This window comes from Chionomys nivalis, chromosome 6 (assembly GCF_950005125.1).
Source record: "Chionomys nivalis chromosome 6, mChiNiv1.1, whole genome shotgun sequence".
NCBI classification, from domain to species: domain Eukaryota; kingdom Metazoa; phylum Chordata; class Mammalia; order Rodentia; family Cricetidae; genus Chionomys; species Chionomys nivalis.
This window is the reverse complement of record NC_080091.1, coordinates 37,340,415-37,362,762: the sequence shown is the minus strand read 5'-3', so window position 1 is coordinate 37,362,762 and position 22,348 is coordinate 37,340,415. Positions and strand designations below refer to the sequence as shown.

At 49.5% G+C, this 22,348-nt stretch overlaps 2 protein-coding genes across 3 annotated transcripts; one reads left to right on the top strand and one right to left on the bottom strand.

Annotated features, from left to right (window-relative positions):
- The first annotated feature begins 353 nt into the window (after positions 1-353).
- LOC130876454 (SEC14-like protein 3) lies at positions 354-12,031 on the top strand. The gene is made up of 12 exons (XM_057773003.1): positions 354-480; positions 1,332-1,407; positions 1,651-1,694; positions 1,836-1,895; positions 2,816-3,004; positions 3,866-3,961; positions 4,531-4,591; positions 6,262-6,345; positions 8,836-8,942; positions 9,509-9,648; positions 9,735-9,904; positions 10,615-12,031. The coding sequence occupies exons 1-12, from the start codon at positions 427-429 to the stop codon at positions 10,734-10,736; spliced, it is 1,203 nt and encodes a 400-aa protein (XP_057628986.1). The 5' UTR covers positions 354-426; the 3' UTR covers positions 10,737-12,031.
- A 6,345-nt stretch (positions 12,032-18,376) lies between these two features.
- On the bottom strand, positions 18,377-21,470 carry Mtfp1 (mitochondrial fission process 1). 2 transcript variants are annotated; one of them, XM_057772455.1, is made up of 4 exons: positions 21,081-21,470; positions 20,330-20,457; positions 19,746-19,978; positions 18,377-19,179 (listed from the first exon to the last, which is right to left on the bottom strand). In XM_057772455.1, the coding sequence occupies exons 1-4, from the start codon at positions 21,145-21,147 to the stop codon at positions 19,107-19,109; spliced, it is 501 nt and encodes a 166-aa protein (XP_057628438.1). In that variant the 5' UTR covers positions 21,148-21,470; the 3' UTR covers positions 18,377-19,106. The 2 variants fall into 2 exon arrangements, with proteins under 2 accessions (XP_057628438.1, XP_057628439.1); XM_057772456.1 differs by lacking the exon at positions 21,081-21,470 and adding an exon at positions 20,587-21,059.
- Between the last annotated feature and the right edge of the window lie 878 nt (positions 21,471-22,348).

Here is a 22,348-nt window from a genome sequence, read left to right as displayed (position 1 = left end):
CAGTGGAGGCTTTTGGGAGCTCCTTCCTTAGGAGCATGAGGAGACTAAGGCTTAGGGAAAGGCTGTACCTCTGAAGAGTGGGGCTCATCCTCCACGGGACTGCCCCTTCTCCAGGACAGTGGTCACTGGAGGCCAGAAAGCGTGGAGGGAGGCTCACAGAGAAGGCCAGACTCCTTCCTTCACAGCTACCTCATCTGGCAGAGGGCCTCTGGGCCTGCTGTTTGCTCCAGACCTGTCCCAGAGCCAAGCACGGGACCTCACTTAATCCCAGTTATGTAATGTCCAATCTAAAGAATTGGCCTGGAGGAGGTGCCTGAGCCACACCCAGAAGTGGGGGCAAAAGGCTCCTCCTGCTGGGTCTGGACAGACAGAGGCGGCTGGGCCTCTGCCTGCAGTGGTCACTGCTCCTCAGTCTCAGCCAGCACCATGAGTGGCCGAGTTGGAGACCTGAGCCCCAAACAGGCAGAGACCCTGGCCAAGGTAAGAAGAGATGCCCCCCGAACCCCCGTAGGACCTCAGAGGGAAGTGGCTGAGAGTGAGGCAGAAAGCATCTCTGGACCCTGCCTCCATCTGTTGACTCTGCATGTTCTTGACATTGTCTCTTTGCCGTCACCTCTTAAGGGGTCACATCTTACACAGTTCTGTGACATCAGTCCTGCCAGAGCAGGTATAACATGTGAGTGACATTACAGAAGTAAACTTGAGCTTGCCCAAGAGCCAGACCCCAGAGCTCTGCCTGGCAGCCCCACCACCACCTCCTCCCTCCCTCCCTGGCCCCGAGTGAGAGCTGGAGCATGCAGCTGTTGTCCTCTGGTGGATTCTCCTGTCCTGGTACTGAAAGGAGAGCCAGTCCGTAGGATCCAGATCCGAGAGACAGACAGAGCGTTGGTGTGCCCATGGCTGAAGGGAAGAGGACGCTTGATCATGAACCTTCCCTCCCTTCAAATCCACGTCTTTGTAAAAGACGGGAAGAGGAGAGAATGCACAAGGGAGCTAGGAAAACACAGGCTGCCCCCTTTACTCAGCTACCAGCCCTCTATCTATTCCTCCTCCTACCCCCATTTCTCTGACCTGTTCACCGCCCTTCTCTCCTTTTCTCCACTTGCCTACCTATACATAGATCCATCCATCCGTCGATCAATTGATCCTTCACTTTTTCTTTCCACCCACCCATTCACTCGTCCCTCCATTCTGCCTTAGTCTACGCACTCACCCACCTACGCCACTGTCAGGCTGAGGGAGAGAGTGAAGGAGAGGTGATTACCAAATCTTGGAGCCAAGAGGCCAAGGCTCGGTGTGAGAAACTCACCAACAGGCATCTTTCTTTCCAGTTCCGAGAAAACGTCCAGGATGTGTTGCCTGCCCTGCCCAACCCTGATGATTACTTTCTTCTTCGTTGGCTCCGAGGTGAGGGGAGAGGAGGGGATACTGAAGATGAGGGCAGCAGGAGGGCCTGGGTCCCTACAGCTCCATCACAATCTGTGGCTCTCAGGATCTGACCATACCATCTTGTTTCACATGCTCGGGTCTAGGAGAGCAGAGGGAGAGGCAGGTTCCTATCAAATTCCTAGGGTCCCCCATTGCTTTGATTTGTTAGGGGCAAAGCAGTGCAGCCCTGTCCCATCTTCACCTTCCCCTGTCTTTCCTCAGCCCGGAACTTTGACTTGCAGAAATCAGAGGCCATGCTTCGCAAGGTAAAGCATCAGCCCGAGAATTTGGAGATGGTATTTATATGGGGGCAGCGTGGGGTAAATCAATACCTCGTACCCCTACATTCACGCCCTTTTCAGGGAGCTGGGAGCCCCACGGGCCCTAACCATCCCTTTTATTTTCAGTACATGGAGTTCCGGAAGACAATGGACATTGATCACATTCTTGATTGGCAGCCCCCAGAGGTGAGCCCCACCCCCAAACTCCCAAGCAGCCTCTGGCCACTGGAGATCATGAGGGAGGTCAGCAAGCAGAGATGCCCTTGGAAGCCATTAACCCCACAGGGCCTTTTCTATAAGAGTAATGAAAATCCCCGTGTCAAGAGTTCCATCATTGGCTGGGCATGACGGCAGACACCCAGCACTTGGGAGGCAGAGGCAGGTGGATTTCTGGGTTTGAGGCCAACTTGGTCTACAGAGTGAGTTCCAGGACAGCCTGGGTCACACAGAGAAAGTCCGTTATGAAAAACCAAAATGATAATAATAATAAGTCCCAGTGTGAGTTCATTTAATCACCTGAACACTATGAGACAGGAGTTATCATCCCTTGCATCCAGCAAAAATCTAGCAACTTGCCCGAAGTCCCAGAGTCCCATGATGAGGCTGGGGTTTGAACTTAGTCCTGCTTGGCCTTTCAAACTGGTACCTGAGGCACTGTAGCCAGTCAGTCCCTCTGTGTCTCCACCCATTCCAAAGTTTCAAAGCATCCTGTCCAGGTGAGAAAGCAACAATCCATCAAGGTATTAGTAAGAGTGGTATCCATATTGGGGTCACAGTAACATGATCTCAGAGGTGTGGACAGTATGCCGTGCTTGCCAGCATTTATCAGAGAGCAAGAATCTGAGCCATCTTATGCAATAGGAGGTAGGATGGAGCTCAGAAAGGAAGCATCGCTTGCTCACGGACATGGAACAGAGAAACATCAGTGTCCGTGTTTGAACCATCTCTGCTGACCTTCAGAACTGACATCCTCTATCACTAAACAAGACATGGATGGCACTGCAGGCAGGACCAATGAGCCCAGAAGCCGGAAGTCAGGCCGGGCTGGTACTGGGGGTCCCAGAGAAGTGTATGATGCCAAGGGTCATGTGTCTTTCCATGTCCAGGTGATCCAGAAGTACATGCCTGGCGGCCTGTGTGGCTATGACCGTGATGGCTGCCCCGTTTGGTATGACATCATTGGGCCACTGGACCCCAAAGGGTTGCTTTTCTCAGTCACCAAGCAGGACCTGTTGAAGACCAAGATGAGGGACTGTGAGCGCATCCTGCACGAGTGTGACCTGCAGACAGAGCGGGTGAGGTTCTGACCGGATAGGATGGGTGACTAGAAGCAGGAGAGACGACCAGGGTTTCTGGTCCCAAGAACACACCAGTGTTCTCTCTATCATGGTCAGAGGACTCTCGGATCAGAAAGCTCCACTGCTTATCAGCTGTGTGAACCTGGGAAGTTTCCGACCTCTCTGAGCCTCACCCTTGGCAGCACAGTCTGCAAAGAGTAAGGGATGATGACAGTGAGGATGTTCTCCAGCTTATGATGGGGTCCATCCTAATAAACCTAATAAAAACTTATAATAATAATAAACCTAATAAAAGTTTAAAATAACATTAGTTGGAGATAAAGCTAAAACTTCTGACCCACTCAGCATCATAGTGTAGACTAACTAGCCTGCCTCAGATGTGTGCAGTGTTTTCATTAGACTACAGATGGACCCCAGAAGACAACACCATCCTGAATATTGCTAGACCAGAAAAAAAATCAAAACTCATCATTAAGACTAAGGAGTTGACTGAATGTGTGCTACTTCACAACATTGTAAAGTTTTTAAAAGTATTAAGTCAAGCTATTGTCAGTGAAAGGACGGGTGGATGGATGGGTGGGTGGGTGGATGGGTGGATGGGTGGGTGGTGGGCGAATGGACGGGTAGGTGAATAAATGGATGGGTGGGTTGGTAGATGGATGGGTGGATGGATGGATGGATGGATGGATGGATGGATGGGTGGATGGATGGATGGGTGGGCAGATGAGTGAGGAGATGTGTTCATTCTTGTCCACTTGCTACTCTGAGGATGGAGTGGACCTGAGGGTCATATACTTGGGTCACCAGTTCCCAAGCCTACACTTTGACCCTGGTTCTGTCCCTTGCTCATCCTCACAGTTGGGGAGGAAGATTGAGACCATTGTGATGATATTCGACTGTGAGGGTCTGGGACTGAAGCACTTCTGGAAACCTCTGGTGGAAGTATACCAGGAGGTGAGGAAGCCCAGTGGTGGATGTGTGCATGCGTGCACACACACATACTTGGGTGACATGCTTGGCCTGCTTTGACCTTGCAGTTCACTTAGAACACAAATTAATAAAAGGTGATTTCCTTCCTAGGCCCTGTCCACCAAGGAAACCTTAGTAGGACTCCTAGAAAGTCCGCAGAGTAGACCTTAGGAGAGCACAGGGCCTGCTTCCACAGACAATCCCAGACCTGTCAGTCCCTTGGCAAGTCACACACTCCCCGCTCTGCCCTGGGCCCCCACTATGCTTCAGGCTCCTCACATCCAGAATGGGGGCAGTGAGACCAGGAGACTCTGTAAAACGTGTGCACAGTGCCGGGCGACACTGAACGTCTGACGTGCGTCCTCACACGGTTCTCTTCTGCTGTTTAAACGATGGCATGGTTCCCATGAGCATTTGGCTCCCAGTCTGAGTGAAAAGGTTCCCTTAAGAGGCCAATGGAGGTGATACCGAAAAGAAAAACCTCTAGGCAGGAGATGGCAAAGGGGGGAAGGGGAGAAGGTGTGGGCTCTGAGAGGGTTTTCTTGGTTCTACAGTTCTTTGGCCTTCTTGAAGAGAACTACCCAGAGACCCTGAAGTTCATGCTCATTGTGAAGGGTGAGTGAGAAGTGACTGCCCCTGCCTGGGCCTCCCTCTACAGCTTTGCCATTCCCTCTTGGGGCTCAGTGCCTTCCCTCGGGCTGTTGTGGGAAAGTTTGCTTGCTGTCTGCATACTGACCGCTTCTACACAGAGGAAAGCTCAGGCAGTTGTAGCAGCTAGCTTCACTAGCTCCTCTTCCCCTCTCCCACCCATGATCCTCTCTCCCTCCTCAGACTGTCTCTGGCCCTAAGCTGCCCAGGCTGGCCTTGAACTCACTTTGTAGCTCACATAGACGTTACACTTGCAGTCTTCCTGCCTCAGCCTTCATAATGTATGAGATAACAGGCCTGCACCACAGGTCTATTCTCCTATTCATTCTGGTTTTCTTTCTTTCTTTTCTTTTCTTTTTTTTTTTTTTTTTTTGAGGGTGGAGGAGTAATTTGTTTGTTTGCTTGTTGAGACAGACTCTAACTTGTATCTCTGGCTGTCCTGAAACTCACAGGACCAGGTTGACCTCGAATTCACAGAGATCCACCTGCCTCTGCCTCCTGCATGCTGGGACTAAAGACAAGTGCCATCACCTCCCAGCTCACTATGTTTTTCTGAGCAAGTTATCTACCCTATGAAGAGCTCTAAGCCTATGCCTGTGGTGTATGTCCCAGGCCTGGTACCATTCGGGGTGCTCACTAGTCATTTAAATGGCTGTTCCTAAGGTAGGTAGGTAGGTAGGTAGGTAGGTAGGTAGGTAGGTAGGTAGAAGGATGGTTTGTTTGTAATTGTTGGTGGAGGCTGCTTGTTTGTTCCCAGCTGCCCAGACCCGAAATAATCACACAGAAACTGTATTAATTAAAACATTGCTTGGCTAATAGCTTAAGTGTATTTTTAGCTTAACCCATTTCTATTATTTTATATTTTATCATGAGACTCGTGGTTTACCAGTAAGGTTCTGGCTGGCAGCTCACATCTTTCTCCTCTGGTGGCTACATGGTGTCTCTCTGACTCTGCCTACTCTCTCTATACATCTCTGAATTTTCTGCCTGACTTTACTCTGTTAAGTCATTGGCTGAAAGCAGCTTCTTTATTAACCAATGGTAATAAAACATATTAATAGCATACAGAGAGGAATCCCACATCAGGTAACTCATTGTTTGGTTAGTTGTCTAGTTGATTTACTAGTTGGTTGGCTGACTAGCCAAGTAACTTGTGATGGATTGGAGAGTTGACTGGGCTGGCTGATTGGCTGACTGACTTTGAGCTTAGCTGATTGATTGTATGGTTATCATTTTGGTGACTGGATGCTTGGGTGGATGCCTGGCATGTTGGTCGATTGGCTGGCTAGGTTGTTCTTCAGCTGAATTTGCATTGTCAGCTGGTTTTTGGGATCGCTGGCTCTTCGTGTGAATGGTTGGTAGCTGGAGCGAGCCGTTAATTAGCTGTCCAGCTGGTTGGTCAGCAGACCAGCCAATTGATTTTCTGTTTGGCTGACTTGATAAGTTTGACTTCGGTGAGTTGGCGGATTATTTATTTGTTAGTAGGCTTGTTAGCTTATTGGCTGGGTGATAAGGAGGCTGGTGACTGGTTTATATATCTGGGCTGGAAGGGGTCCTTTATGATTCTGTATCACTGGCCAGGTTCATTGTGCTTCCATGGCTTGATTTCTCCTGTTCTTCTTCTTGTGTCTTTCCAGCTACCAAACTGTTCCCTGTGGGCTACAACCTCATGAAGCCATTCCTGAGTGAGGACACACGAAGGAAAATTGTGGTGTTGGGAAGTAAGTTGTTCCAGGGCCCCTGTCCCCGTGCCTCACACATAAGCTTTAGAGTGACCGTGGTCCATCATCCCTGCCAGCACTCAACATGTGCCTGCAGTCACAGGCTCCTTATTCCCCACGGTGAGATGGGCTCCTAAGATAGAGCCAAGTCATTTCCTAGGTCCCATTCCCTGACTTAGACCTTGGGTGAGTCCCCCCTCCCCCTGTAAGGTTCTGCTCTGTTGCTTCTCAACCTTGGCTCTATGCGCCCTGGCTTCCCTTCTGCACCTGCACATCCAGCCAGTGCTTCTAATGACAGCTCAGACTGAGGAGGAAAAGCAGAAGTAGCCAGGACTCAGAGAAGGAAGTCTGACACAGAGGTCTGGACAGGTGCAGACAGATGCATCATTCAGTGGATTCTGGGCAGCCTCAGGAGCTGTGCTGCGGGACAATACTGCTTTTGTTGTTTTGTTTTGTTCTTTGAGGCAGGGTTTTGTGTAGCTCATGCTGACTTCAGACTCAGTAAGTAACCAAAGAGAACCTTGAACTCCTGATCCCTCTTCCTCCAGTAGATACAAGAGTGCACCATCCTACCCAGAAATTCACAACTGAATAGTGACTAAAGAAATATTGCCAAGGGGCTAGAGAGATGGCTCAGTGGTTAAGAGCATTGCCTGCTCTTCCAGAGGTCCTGAGTTCAATTCCCAGCAACCACATGGTGGCTCACAACCATCTGTGATAAGGTCTGGTGCCCTCTTCAGGCATGCACGGAGACAGAATATTGTATATATAATAAATAAATATTTTTTAAAAAAGAAATATTGTCAAGTGGGAAAAAAACGGAAGTAGATCAGAAAGCCACACATACGGTGAATGGAGAAGGCCTAATCAGTGATTGCGTACCTTGAAGCATGGTGGACTAAGTTCTAGCCTCAGAATTCATGGTACAAAGAAAAACCTGAATGTGTTAGCACACACTTGGTAATCCCAGCACTGAAGATGTGGAGACAGAAAGATCCCTAGGGCTCACTAGCCGGAAGCCTAGCCTGATTGGTGATCCTAGGCCAATGAGAGACTTGTCTCAAAAACAAAAACAAAAAATAATTCAAAGTAGATAGGCCCTGAAGAATGTTGCCATAGGTTTCCCTCTGACCTCCACGAAGGTGCACATATGTGCCTGTCCATGTGCACACACATGTGCACCTACACACAAGCCATATGGACAATATAATTTGTTTTTCTAAATTGTACTGAACCAGAGTGATGGTTCAGCTGCCGCCAGGTTGATGACCTGAGGGCCAGCCATCCCAGAATCCACACAGTAGAAGGAGAATTCTCTTACATCCTCATGTATGCTGTGATATGTGACCCCTCCACACACAAAATAAATAAATATAATTTAAAAAATAATAAAACAAGTACATGCAAAACAAACAGAAATTTTTAGAAGGAAATACCAACAGAATAGATCATGCTTGTAAAGGTATTGTTTGTATGCCAGGCGGTGGTGGCGCACGCCTTTAATCCCAGCACTCGGGAGGCAAAGGCAGGAGGATCTTTGTGAGTCTGAGGCCAGCCTGGTCTACAAGAGCTAGTTCCAGGACAGGCTCCAAAACTACAGAGAAACCCTGTCTCGAAAAACAAAAACAAAAAAAGGTATTGTTTGTATTTTCCTGTTTTCTCAGTTTTATGTTTTCTCATATTACTATAAATAAGAAAAATAATTACTTTTTATTTATTTATTTTTGTTTTTTGAGACAAAGTGGCCTCAAATTCACCATCCTCCTGCCTCAGTCTCATGAATGCTGAGACCACCATTGTATGCCATTGCCCTGACAAGAGTTGCTTTTAAAAGTGGCAGAGGTGGGTTGTGAGTGTAGTTCGGCCACAGAGGACTTGCCCAGCATATATGAGGCCCTGGAAACATCCACTGCATGGTGAAATAAGTAGATAGAAAGACAGACAGAGAGATAGGATAGGGTAAATGAGAAAAAAAAAAAAAAAAAAAAAAAAAAAAAAAAAACAAACCCTAACTCTCTAGCACAAATCAGTTAGCCTGAGCTTGGAGGAAAACCATCTCCCAAGCAGAATGTTCAGATCATCTAATTATGTGAGCTGAGGATCTAGAAGTGGGGGTGGGAGTCTTATGTTCTTCAATGTCCCTTTCTTCCCAATACCCCAGCTCCTTCCTCTACCCAGTCTCACTATGAAGGAGAACTTGACGGATGACAAGATAGCCTGGTTGTGGGGAGGCACCAAATCCTGGTGCGATGTGAACCCAAGTCTATGCCCTCTACTCCCCTGGGTGCCCCACAAGGCTCAGTACACTTAGCCCTAGCATTCCAGGGGTTTCCCATTTCCCACTGGAGAGAAGGAATATTCCACAGCCACAGTGGGTCCAGGAGACCTGGCAGATATCCCTGGCAGCAAGCTCAGGGTATCTTGGCAGGTGTGGGGGACTGTTTGGTCCCTTCCACACGTGATAACCACCATTCATCTCCCTCTACCCAGACAGCTGGAAAGAAGGCCTGCTGAAACTCATCAGTCCTGAGGAGCTGCCTGCTCATTTTGGGGGAACTCTGACTGACCCAGATGGGAACCCCAAATGTTTGACTAAGGTACACAGAGTCTGAGGACAGGGAGGGTTTGGAGGAGCAGAGATGGGTTACTTCCCCATCCACCTATTCATTCCACAAACGTATCCAGACCGACCCCTGGGTATAGAGACCAGGTATTCAGCTAGTGGGTGTGGTGGGGGGATCCATCTTATTAGGACTCGTGGGAGCTACTGAGAAGATACACAGAGAAAGGTGAAACGGAGTTTTGATTTGGGAATAAGCTGGAAGAAGAAGCTTCCAGCGGAAGTGCTGGCCCAGCCTAGAGAGCCAGGAAAGGGTTTGGGGAAGGGGAGCAGAAATCTTCCCAGTGATGATAAGAAGTATCTCTGGTACAAGAAATGACCCCAGAGGGGCTGAAAAGATGGCTCAGAGGTTAAGAACGGTGACTGCCTGCTCTTCCAGAGGTCCCAAGTTCAATTCCCAGAAACCACATGGTGGCTCACAGCCATCTATAATGAGATCTGGTGCCCTCTTCTGGCCTGCAGGCATACATGGAGACAGAACACTGTGTACATAATAAATAAAATTTTTAAAAAAGAAAGAAATGACCCCAGAATCTATTCTAGATCAACTATGGTGGGGAGATCCCCAAGTCCATGTATGTGCGGGACCAGGTGAAGACTCAGTACGAGCACTCGGTGCAGATTAGCCGAGGCTCCTCACACCAGGTGGAGTATGAGATCCTGTTTCCAGGCTGTGTCCTCAGGTAGGGACAGACCGTCGCTCCTTCCCTGGCTGGGTTCTGACCCCTCAGGGACCCATCACACTGAGCAGCGACCTGACCTCTCACAGGTGGCAGTTCTCATCTGATGGTGCAGACATTGGCTTCGGAGTTTTCCTAAAGACCAAGATGGGGGAGAGGCAGAAGGCCGGGGAGATGACTGAGGTGCTAACCAGCCAGCGCTACAATGCCCACATGGTACCTGAGGACGGGAGCCTCACCTGCTCAGAGGCTGGCGTCTGTAAGTCCACCCCAGCCGTGCATGGGCTCTGAAGACAGGAGCCACCTTCCACGTGGCTTAAAGGATGAACATGGTCCCCTTCCCCACACACATATCAGGGCATACAGTCCAGGTCGGAGCTTTCATCCATTCCCAAGCCATATTCACGGACACCTCGTGTGCATCAAGGGTCAGAGACACATCCCTGAGGGATGGAGAGTGCTTGGGCCACAGGACACAAGCAAAGGATAATAGGGCATGGTTTTCTTTCCCCGTTTGAGGCCATGAGAAGTAAGCCAACTTACGCACAGCCTCAAAGCAGGATGCCATGTTTCCTTAGCCTCAGTGTGGGTGCACAAGGGCCAAATCCTGCCCAGTCTGGGAAGGATCATTTGCTGGGTCACCCAGGGTCTGAGGATTAAGACCATTACCTCGGGCTATGTCTGGCCCCCATTTTGTCCTGGAGGTCTGGAAAGCCTCTGTTGCTCTCCTGTCTCTTTATGTTTGTGTGCAGTTGTGAAGACAATGAGATGTAATTAACACCCATTGTTCTCACTGTTGAGGCAACTAAAGCCCATTGTGGGTGAATGCCAGGAGGAAGAGCGTCAGCTTACAGGCTCTGCCCAGGGTGCCGGGTCCCATGGGGAGGTAAAAGGAGCGGTGGAAGGTAGGAAGTCTTACCAGCTTGGCAGACACAATCAGTGGGAACTAATCTTCCATTTGTCTCCTAGATGTCCTGCGCTTTGACAATACCTATAGCTTTGTGCATGCCAAGAAAGTCAGCTTCACGGTGGAAGTGCTTCTCCCAGACGAGGGCATGCAGAAATACGATGAGGAGCTCACCCCTATCTAGGCGGATGCCCTGCTTTTCAGAGACCCCAAAGCTCAGTTTTCTCTCTACTCTCCCTTTCATTCCTACAATTGATCCTTAATCCAGCTGACTGACACCAGCGAGCAGAGAAAGAGAGTGTCACTGAGGCCCAGGAATAGGGAAATGACTCTGCTTGACCTGTCTATCCTAAGATAGTTTGCTTGACTCCCTCCCTGTGAGCTGTAAGCAACTCGAGCTGAAGATTATCTGAACCCTTTCCACTTCCACTCGCCATATAGTAGGCTCTTAGTGTATTCCTGTAGGTTAAACAGAGGACCAGCAGGCAGAGACCAGTAGCTCACAGGAATCATAAGGAAGAGACCCAACAGCAGATTTCAGCACCCCGGACAGATCCACACTTGGAAACGACCCAGGCCGTGCAACCTGACTGTGGTTTCTTTTTGGGAGTTTCAGACACAAAAGCTCCTCACCTCTGGCAGGAGGCACATACTCCTGACTTTGCCTGACCCAGGGGCACCGGTCCCACCCATTATTCCCATAAACACCTCCTTCCTTTTGACCTCACAGCACATATTTTCAGCAATTAAAATAATTTTCCCCAAAGCAAAAGAAGTCACGACCAACTCTCTGCTGCTGGGCAAAGCAATAACAACAGCTGTTGTTTGGTGAGGCGTGTCACCATCCCAAGTGCTTTACAAGTTTAGCTCATGCCATCTTCACACCACCCCAATACCCTTATTAAAGTCACTTTATGAATGAAGAAACTGGGCTCCGAGAGACTGAACTAGCCACTCCGTGTCATAAAGCCTGAAGCGGCAGATCTAGGACCTGAGGGGTTTTGTTTGTTTGTTTGTTTAGTCAGAAGGTATTGCTCTAAACTGCCCCCATGATACTCCATCAAAAGACTCTGCTCTGACAAGGAGAAAAGAAATGGTTTGATTGCCCGGCATCCTTCAGTAGAGTGTAGTGGGTAACCCCACCCCTCCAGTACCATTTTGTAGATGGAAGAGGTAATCACCCCGATTGGATAGCCTGAGTAATCAAGAGCCACATTGCTTAAGCATTGTTCAAAGGGTCTCACAGAGGGCTGGAAGGGGCTTGCACTCCTGGGCCTGGTGTTCTGTCCTCTGCTCGCTCTGTGTCTGTAGGAATGACCATATGATGTTCACCACAGCCCCGGGGAGCTGGGACAAGGCTTCCAGTTTCTTTCTCAGCTTCTTGTCCCGTGCATGGTACATAGACACCGGCTTGAGTGCCCAGCTCCTGATGCAACTCTTGCCAAGAGATGACTAGTTCATAGAATGAGCATGGGCCAGAACCCAAGGGCCCTGCTGGTGCCATAAGATGCACCGTGAGTGGCAGATGAGTGTGAAGCCTGACTCACCAAGCTAATGATATTCTGTGGAGGGGAGCAGAGCCATGCACACACTTACAGGCACAGGCTCTTATGCCCATCTTATAGATGGGAACTGTCTCAGGGTTTCTACCGCTGGGATGAAACACCATGACCAAAAGCAACCTGGGAAGAAAAGGGTTGATTTCACTCCCAGTTCCACTTAACAGTTCATAAAAAGCAGTGAGGGCAGGAACTCAGGGAAGGCAGGAACCTGGAGGCAGGAGCTGATGCAGAGGCCATGGAGGGGTGCTGCTTACTGACTTGCTCCCCATGGCTTGTTCAGTCCACTTTCTTACAGAATCCAGGACCACCTGGCCAGGGAGGGCACCACCCACCATGAGCTGGGTCTTCTCCCATTGATCACTAATTGAGAAAATGCCTTACAGCCCCATCTTATGGTGGCATTTTCTCAACTGAGGCTCCCTCCTCTCAGATGACTCCAGCTTGTATCATGTTGACATAACACTAGCCAGGACAGGAACTGAGCTTCCAACAGCACTGGCCCCATTTTCTTCAGCCTGTGGATGGTGGAATTGGACCAGAGCCAATGTGTCCACTTTGCTTTATGACCTCCAGGTTCCTGGGTGAATTTCCAATCGGGCTAAGACTGCCCCTCCTTGAGTAGTCAGGGGAGGGGAAAGTACCCGAATCACAAAAGAGGGAAGGAAAGGTAAAGAAGAGAAAGCTGTCAGACTCTGAAAGAATAAAAGGGTGATATTGGATGCTACTTAAAATGTATTCTTTATCTAACATTAAAGTCTAACTGAGCATCCCCTATCTTTTCAAACATATTGACTGTTCCGTGGTCATTTCACACGCAAACACCAAGTGTTTATATCACACTCGCTCCTCATTCTCCCACTCCAACTGTTCCCAGAATCCCCCACGTACAATCTTCCCAACTTCATCTCCATCTGTGTTTCTAACACACTGAGTCCAGTTAGTGCCGCCCAATGCTCGTGGCGATTGGGCTCCAGCCACTGTAGCATGGGCAACCGCCATGGGTCACTGTTGAAGAAGATAAACTCTTTCTTCCAGAGGTTGTCAGCTACCGATAGCTCTTCAGCTCAGGGAGGGCCTCATGAGCCCCTTCCCTTTACGTCCCGGAGTACTGTCTGATTTGGTCATGTGCTGGCAACCACAGCTGCTGTGAGCGTGTTGGCCCTGTCATAGCCAGAAGATGTCATGTCACAGCACTCTTCCCCAGCCTCTGGCTCTCACAAACGTCCTGTGTCCTGCAGTGTAGGGAGTGACACAGTGTCCCATTAAGGACTGAGCACTCCACTCCCTGTCACTTCCTCTTTGCACGTCGATCAGTCATGACTCTGTATAACCACCATGCACTGTGTAAAGAAGTTTCTTGGATGAGGGTGAGAGTCACATATGGGTAAAAGGTTAAGTGTTTTTTTTTTTTGTTTTTTGGTTTTTCGAGACAGGGTTTCTCTGTAGCTTTGGTGCCTGTCCTGGAACTAGCTCTTGTAGACCAGGCTGGCCTCGAACTCCCAGAGATCCGCCTGCCTCTGCCTCCCAAGTGCTTAAGTGTTTAAAAGGTATTGTGACACCATATTCCTTTAGCAAAATGATAACAGTAGGTCCTATGACCTCTCCAGCTATGGATTACCAGATTACAGTACTAGACATGAGTTGTTTCCTGCAGAATACACCTTAATTCCAATGAGAACATTATTGGTTACCCCATTAAGATCTAGGCCATTATTGCGCCAGGGGGCGCATCTCTCCAGCTGGTCATTATTGTAGTTTACAGGGTGCACATCTGGTGGCTTTTCTCCCCCAGCAGCCTGCGCAGCACTCCTGGCACTGTGAGATCTAGCCGTCGGGAGGATGTTCTCAGGTCAGCACCAGCTTGATTCCCACGTCCCATGAACAAAGTGTGTGGTGTCCTCAGCAGGTGGAGTTTTACCTATTCTAATAAGGCCTGGGTAACCAAGAGTGATAGCAATAGTCTTATTGTTTGGGGGGTGTGGACCCCACACCAACACTGTGACAAAAGGGGCCCCACACCTGTCACTGGCTTTTTGTTTAATTATCTAGGCTTCTGGGAGGCCACAGATTCTGTGTAAGGCAATATTTGTTGTTGTTGTTGTTTTGAGTTTTTAAGACAGGTTTCTCTGTCTGGCTTTAAGCCTGTACTGAAACTCACTCTGTAGACTAGGCTGGCCTCAGACTCTTAGAGATCTATCTGCTTCTGCTTCCCAAGTGCTGGGATTAAAGGCATGAGCCACCACTGTGCAGCCCTGTGTAAGGGTTGCTAATGAATGTTAATGAAACTTTAAATACATGCGTTTTTTAGGAAGTTTGTAAAAATGGTGGTTTTCATATAGCTTTTCTTTCTTTTTTTCCTTTTTCATATTCTTTTCCAAACATCCCTCTTCCTACATCATCCTGGATTTTATCCGGCAAGCCTATAATGAAGAACAAGGGAGAGAAGTGTGAGGGGAGGCTGAAGAGATGGCTCAGAGTTCAAGGGCGCTTACTGATTTCCCAGAAAAGCAGAACTTAGCTCCTAGCTCACAAACACCTTTTACTTCAGCTCCAGGGGATCTAGCCCTCTTCTGGCCTCTATTGGCACTGCACCTATGTGCTCACAGACAAATAAAAATATTTTTTTTTAAAGTGAGAAGGATAAAAAGAATTGAGGAGGCCGGGCAGTGGTGGCGCACGCCTTTAATCACAGCGCGCGGGAGGCAGAGGCAGGCGGATCTCTGTGAGTTTGAGACCAGCCTGGTCTACAAGAGCTAGTTCCAGGACAGGCTCCAAAACCACAGAGAAATCCTGTCTCGAAAAAATCTAAAAAAAAAAAAAAAAAAAAAAAAAAGAATTGAGGAGAGAGGGTGAAAGAAAAAAAGGAATAAGTTCACCCAAAGAATACAGTGTGCCTGAGACATGAAGATCATCAGGTCTGAACCCAATCTGGGCTGCAAAATAAGTCCCAGGCCATCCTGGTCTACATGGCAATCCTATGGAGACCCTTACCATGTGAAGGGCTGGGTCTCTGGGGCCACACTGAGAAATTTGAGAAATGAGGAATCAATGACCAATTTGACCATTCATAAAGTGCATATTGAGGCATGCTGCCCCCTGGTGGAGGTTTTTTAGTGTTCCCTAAAACTAGCCAGGGCTTGCTTGGAGACCCAACTGCCAGGGTGTTCTAGGACAAAGCCATAAGGACTGGGGGCTGCCTAGCCATACCTACTCACTGTAGCCTCCTGCCAGCACTCTCCCCTGAAGATGCCTGGGGTTCACCATAGGCCCTGCTAGCCTGCTTTGGGGTGGACCTTACCGTCTTCCTGTCATATCAGTTCCTTTGGAAGGGTACCATGTTGGTCATATCCCATGGGAGCCTCAGGAGCCCAATGGACTACCCTGAATCAAACAAGAGTCCTGCCATGAGAAGAACTTAAGAATCTTGCAGAGAGACCTGGGTGGTGGTACTGCATGCCTTTAATCCTAGTACTCGGGAGGCAGAGGCAGACTGATCTCTGTAAATTTGAGGCTGCCTTGGTCTACAGAGCAAGTTCCAGGACAGCCAAGGCTACACAGAGAAATCTTGTCTCCTGGGATAAAAGAACAGCTTGTTTGCTAGGTAACTCCCCAGCCCATCTTTGGAAGCAAACACTTCAATGAAGAAGGGAGGAACTGAGGCAGACCTTAGCTCCCTTCATTGGCTCTGCCTGAAGCCACAAATCAGGTGCCACCAAGCCCTGGCCTGGGCCCTCACAGCCTAGTCCTGCCAGGGAGGTAACCTGATTATGGAGAAGCAACCTGCATCCACATCTGTACTATCAGGGCCCTTTTGGAGTCCCAGTAAGGCGGAAGAGGGGCTCTGGAAGCCAAGGCAGGCTAACTATAAATTTTATTTTTTTCCTTCTCCTTCTTTTTGCTTTGTACACCAGGCTAGCCTCAGATCCATCTGCCTCTGGCTCCTGAGTGCCAGGATTAAAGGCTTGAGCCACCATGCCTGGTTCAAGCTTTTAAACTCAAGAGTTTGGAAGCCATGTCTGCAGTGTTGGACAATCCACAAGCCCAGCCATGCCATTCCTGTGGGTCATCCTTCTCTATCAAACCTGGATGCCATTCCAGGTGACTCTGAGATTGCCACCAGTTGTACCAATCTGGAGAACCTGAAGTTAGCAGGATTCTAGAGGTTGGTTTCTTTGCTGTTTTTGTTTTGTTTGAGACAGGACCTCATTATGTGGCCCTGGCTAGCCAGGACTCTGTGTAGACCAGATTGACCTTGAACTCAGAGATCCACCTATCTCTGCCCTCCTCAGTGCTCAGATAGAGGTGTGGGCCTGGCTATAGGTGTCTTTCTCATGAGCCTTTCTCAATCTGTCCTTTCATTTCCCCTATTGCTTCAGCGTGTGAAGCCATTACCCTTGACTTTATTGCACATGATTACACAACGTTAAGGCCAAGCCTCCAGAAGCAATTATCTCAGATTTGAACACTGGTGGATCTCAGGACAACCTGCAGTGCACCCATGATTTCAAAAGCTTTTCCCTGCTGAGCCACCCCCTTCAGCCCCTGCTGAGATAATTTCTATCTACCGCCATCAGCCTCGTCTGTGGTTTTCCTTTCTTTGTAGCAATTACCTGTAGTCAGTTGCTGTCCAAGTACTAAGTGGAAAACTCCAGAAACAATCAGTTTGCAAGTCTGGAAAAGCTCTTACTCTAGTGTGTGGTTATAATTGTTGAAGCTTATTATTGTCCTTGTGGTCTGTTGTTCAGGACTCTCCTAAGAGCCAAACTGCCCCCATCCTATGAGTTTGGTGGCAGCTGCTTACAAAAGATCACAACTGGACTTTGTTGACATTTAACTTTTTTCATAGGGCAGTGTCCAGCCACTCCTCTCAGCCAGGAGCACACAAGTCTGCTCTAGGTTCACGAGTCCTCAGGGAGGGGCTAGAAGTAACCAGGTCAAGCAGGACTAGGGAGGGGACTTCATACAGACATGAAGAAGCCATCATCGTCGTGGGTGCGGGCCTTCTTGTGTGGCAGCTTTAGGATCAGCTATGCTCCTATTTGCAGCTCCTCACACATGCTCTGTAAGTCAGCCCAATGAGTGCATTGGCTCTGCGGGGTGAACCTCGGTGGAAACAAACTTTGGTTCTTACTGGGACTTTATGAGGTGAGTGGATGCTGCCTGGTGCCCCCCCCCACATCCTTCCTGTTCCTAATTTATAAATTAAACGTGATCGCGGATGTGCATGTGCCGGATGAGACACAGCAGAGCCAGGCTGATGGCATCTGTGGTTTGGGGCGTCCTTCAAAGGAACTGCTCTGGCAGTCACCTAGGCAATGTGACGTTGTTCCCGGTTGTGTTCAAGGGCTTCACTTGGATGGCCTTAAAGAGGACACAATGGGTGCATCTTTGCATGGAATTGAGCAATAGAGTCTCTCTATCCTAAAGAAGCCAGTGGTTAAACACTGACCAGCGACACACTGCTCTGGCCCTCCCACTAGCCCAGGAGGAGGGTAGATGGCATGACTCTCCTTTCCAGGTCTAAAGTCTAAGGATCAGAGAAGGCCTGTGACAAGGACCTCACAGCATAAACAGTTAAGACGTAGGCATGCTCTTTCATCCATTTTCCTTACATCTTCTTGCCATTTTTATAGCTAAATAAAAGTCCATTATGTAATACATTTTATTATCCACTCATCTGCCTGTGGGCTGTTCCATTTCCTAGCTAGTGTGAACCGGGTAGCAATGAGCATGGATGTGCAAGTCCTGTCTGAGGATAGAGTTCTTTGGGCACCCGCCCAGGAGTGGTACGGCTGGTCATGAAGTCATTCTATTTCTCATTTTCTGAGGAGCCTCCGGACTGACTTCCATAATGGCTATACCAGTTTGCATCTCACCAGCAGCAGATAAGGTTTCCTCTTCCTCCACATCGTCTCCAAGACTTTCCAACACTTCTTCTAAGGTCTAGAATGCAGTCCAGACTCCCTGCCACAGCTCTGGAGACCCCACCCCCACCCCATCAACGACACCACATCACCTTTCAACATGAAACACCCTCTCATTTCTCCCCACCTAAACCTTCATTTCAGACCCTTCCTTTCTCCCTCCCTTCCTTTTTGGTTCCTTGGATCTGATATTCCTCTTGAACAGGCTTGGGGACATCCCTCCCTTGTTTTCCCCACACCCCTTCCTGTAGAGCCAGGAAACCAGCCCACTTCTCCCTCGGTGCTGTCGGTGTGGTTGCATCCCTACTTTTCCCAATGAAGAAAAGAAAATACCATTGTTTAAGGGTTTATTGGGCTAGCACTTGGTGTATGATTGTCTTGCCTCCCACCCAGACCCCAACAGCTCCTGCAGCAGGGATGGGCTGGCCAGAGACTCTATCCTGAGTGTCCCAAATGCTGCACCTCTGTGCTCTTCCCTAAGTCACTCAGCCACATTACCACAAAGTGACCTAGAGCAGCTGGACAGCCTGGTCCTCAGCTGTCCATGACTTTAGGAGTATCCCATGCCTTCTCTGGGCTTTAGTGACCTTCTCTTCCATGGGAGGGTCTAACTTTTCCATCAGAAGATAGGTCTAGAGGCTGAGAGGTACTTCTGTGGTTAGGAACACTGGCTGCTCTTGCAAAGAAACCAGGTTCAGTTTTCAGCACCCACATAGTGGTTCACAATTGTCCCTAATCCCAGTTTCAGGTGGTCCAGTGACGTCTTTAAACCTCCAAGGGTGGTGCACAAACATACATACATGCAGCTAAAACACTTATACTCATAAAATAAATACTTAAAAAATATTTCAGAACACATGCCCAGCCAGCGTCCACTCCCACTCAGTACAACCACAGGGTCAGGTCCCACCTCTGGGACTCACTGCAGCTAACACTCCTCAAGGCTTTTGTCTCTAAGCATCCGTTAGTTTGAAATAACTTGGATGCCAGTGTCGTGGACACCAAACAGCCAAGTGTCCACATTCTCTGATGTGAGCGGGCCAGTCATGGGCAGGACACAGGACAGGGTCAGGAGGAGCTGGGCTTCCCCACTGATGGGTACAGTTTACGCAGGCTGGAATCCAGGAGGAAGTCTACTGACCTGCAAGAAGAGAAGACACAGTAAGCAGGTAGCCAAGAGTGAGGAAACACACTGGACTTTAGGGAAAAAGTCCTAGATACAGGGTACCAACAGCAACCAGGTTGGGCCCCATTTTACCATTCTCCTCCCACTTGGGCTACTTAGGAAAGTCAAACCTAACCCCCTGAGAATAACAACCATCTTCCTGTTCTTTCTGAAGTTGGGGAAACTGAGGCAAGGTGGATAAAACACTCACTGTGAGACTCAGGTTCAGTAATGCTCCACCCCACCCCACCCCCAGACCTCTGCCCATACTATATCTTGATCTATTCGGATTGATACATACATCTAGTTCTTTTTTAAAAATGTATTTCTGGAGGCTGGAGAGATTGTTCAGAGGTTAAGAGCACTGGCTGCTCTTTCAGAGGTCCTGAGTTCAATTCCCACCACCCACATGGTCAAAGTATCTGCTACATCCTATGACAAGGGTACAGATGCCTTCTCTACTTCAGCCCTGCCTCTGCTGCTGTGGTTCTGCGCCCACAGCTCTCAAAGCCTAACTCTACCTGCAGGCCAAAGACACCTACCTGTCAATGGGGTGGACGATGACAGGGATGGCCAGCAGCCCAAGTGTGGTGGTGGTCCATTTGCGGACAGTCAGGGGCCAGCGGGTCATAGAGCCCAGGACATAGAGAGAGGCAGCACACAGACGGTTGATGGTGAAGCCTGGGATGGCCACGGAGGCCAGAGACTGCCACACAAAGGTGTCGACCACAGCCAGGGTCACTCTGGTGCCGCGGCCGGCTTCAGGGCTTGGCACCTGGTGGATACAAAGACATTTAACCCAGCTGGAGCAGAAGCAGGAAACCTATAGGCAGAAGCATGAGGGCAGAGCCGGGGAGGAGGAACGAGGGAGGGGGGAGGGGGCAGGGCAGAGGAAGCTGGGAGGGGGACTCTGGGCTACATTCAGGGTCGAGGATGACTTGCCTACATCCAGAAGTACTGACTGCCACTTCCAACCCATGTGGATTGGTCAGGTGGGGATGGCCTAGCCTACAAATAGGGTTAGTTTATGGACCGCAGGATGCTAATGCGGCTAGGAATGTCCCACATGCAAGGCTGCACACTGATCCACACCAGCATGGGGTTGGAAGGGCGAACTAGCACTCACCTCTCCTGCCTTCTTGCCTTTGTCAATGGCATCAGCAAGCACGTAGGAGCTGGACACGCCGTAGCTCAGCCACACCACAGCTTTGGGCACCATGGAGCGGAAAGCCTCCCCCACCTCATTAGCATAGCCTGGAGGGAAAAGGCATTTAATTCTCCGGCCCGCGGGCTGTTCCATGAGGGGCGCTATACAGAGAGCTGCTTCTAATCCTAGACTGCTAAACTACAATGGGGCAGGTGACCTAAGTCAAGTGACTTTACCTTTTGGTTTCTGGGTTGTGGACTGACGCCAACAATGAAGTTCATAGCTCATTGTTGATCAGAGACCCCCCAGCTGTGGTTCTGGGAATCTGCACCAATGACAGATGGGTGAGTTCCACTGACAATTAACAAGTGTCAAGGCCTTTCAGGCTAGTCAACTCTTAAAATCAGCACCCGACAATGCCTCGTGTTCAGCCCTTTTTGCAAAAGAGGAAACTGAGGCTCGGGAAGCGCCAAGGGATGGCAGGCTGTAGGAATCCAGATCCTCTGACCCCATGGCTAGTGCTTCATCACCGCAGACGGCAAACCACGCATCGGCTTGTGCCTCCAGCAGAGCCCCGCGGAGAGAGTGCTGTGTGACCTTGGACAAGTCCCTGGTCCTGTCCTGAGCCCAATCTCCTGCCCAACCTTTTCCTTCAGACTCCAGATCCGCATCCCACGACTACTGTTTCCCAGAGTGGTGGGGTCGCTGAGTCTCTCACTCCCACGCTCACCCAGGTAGCGCACCCACGTGTCCCGGTAGAGGTCGCGCTCGGCGCCTTGCCGTTGCTGCTCCGACATGACTTTCCCAGCACGGTGCGAGTCACTGCAAGTTAGAGCCTCACCACTGCCTCTTTCCCAGTAGCACTGGGCTAACACCAGGAAAGAACCCGCCAGAAGTCCGAGGCTGAAGGACAGGTCGGGCTATCGCCACTGCAGGGAGTGTCTGAAAATTGCCTTGTACACCCAAGCCCCTCTCCTAGGCTTGGATTTTGCAGATAGTCGTGTTTTCTCCGAGCAGTTACTACAAAACTCTCTCAGGCATGATTAGTTTTTGGAGCTAAACAGATCAGGGTTCCAGTCGGAGGATGGTGTCGTCTTAGATGTGTGACTTTTAGCAAAGGTCTATTTCTCTGAGCCTCAGTTCCTGTGTAAATGGGAGGCATGCCAGCATTCACACTGCCTATCCAGTCACGAGGACTAATTAAAACAGTCATCAGGTATTATTCAGGCGCTTGGTTTGCCTCCTTAAGCTCTTGCACTAGCCTTGGGTCCTGTTTTACAGAGGGGAATTAGAGGCACAGAGAGAAAGGTCTCTCTCCTGACTCACACAACTGAAAGGTGAAGAAACGGATTTGAATCTAGACTAGGTGTTTTCAGATCCCGTGCTCTAAAAGTGGATTCGGTAAACGAGGCGGGGAGAGTTGATAGTCAGTGCTCTGGCGAGGTGGGAGCCGAGAACCCCAGTCCCTCCTCTGCAGCATCTAACTGGATCTTCCTGGGGGCCAGACATCACATGAATGAGCAAACTAATGAGGCCAGGAGCCAAGGTTTTGGCATACTAAACTCGAGGGAAATGAGCAGAATAAAAAGGAGGAGGGAGTTGGGGGATTCGTTATTATGAGCCCTTTCCCTGCAGGGGAAAAGCACTCTGGGACATCAGAGGCGACAGTGTGGCCCCTGGAGACAAATCCTGCTGTGTCGCCTTGTAGATGTTAGCCACCTCCTTTCCAAATCCCTTTCCAAGTCCAGGTCAGTAAAACAAAATGGGGGGTGGGGGGTGGGGGGGTGGAGAGATTGCTCAGTAGCTAATAGCGCCTCCAGCCCTTCATGGTTCCCAGAACCTACATAGGTGGCTCCCAGCCACCTGTAACTCCACCTTCAGGGGATCTGACACTTTTGGCCTCCAGAAGCATCCACACAGGCGCGCTAAACGCTCATACAGAAACACACACATACACATAAATACAAATTATCTTAAATATTTTCAAAAGTCAGGCAT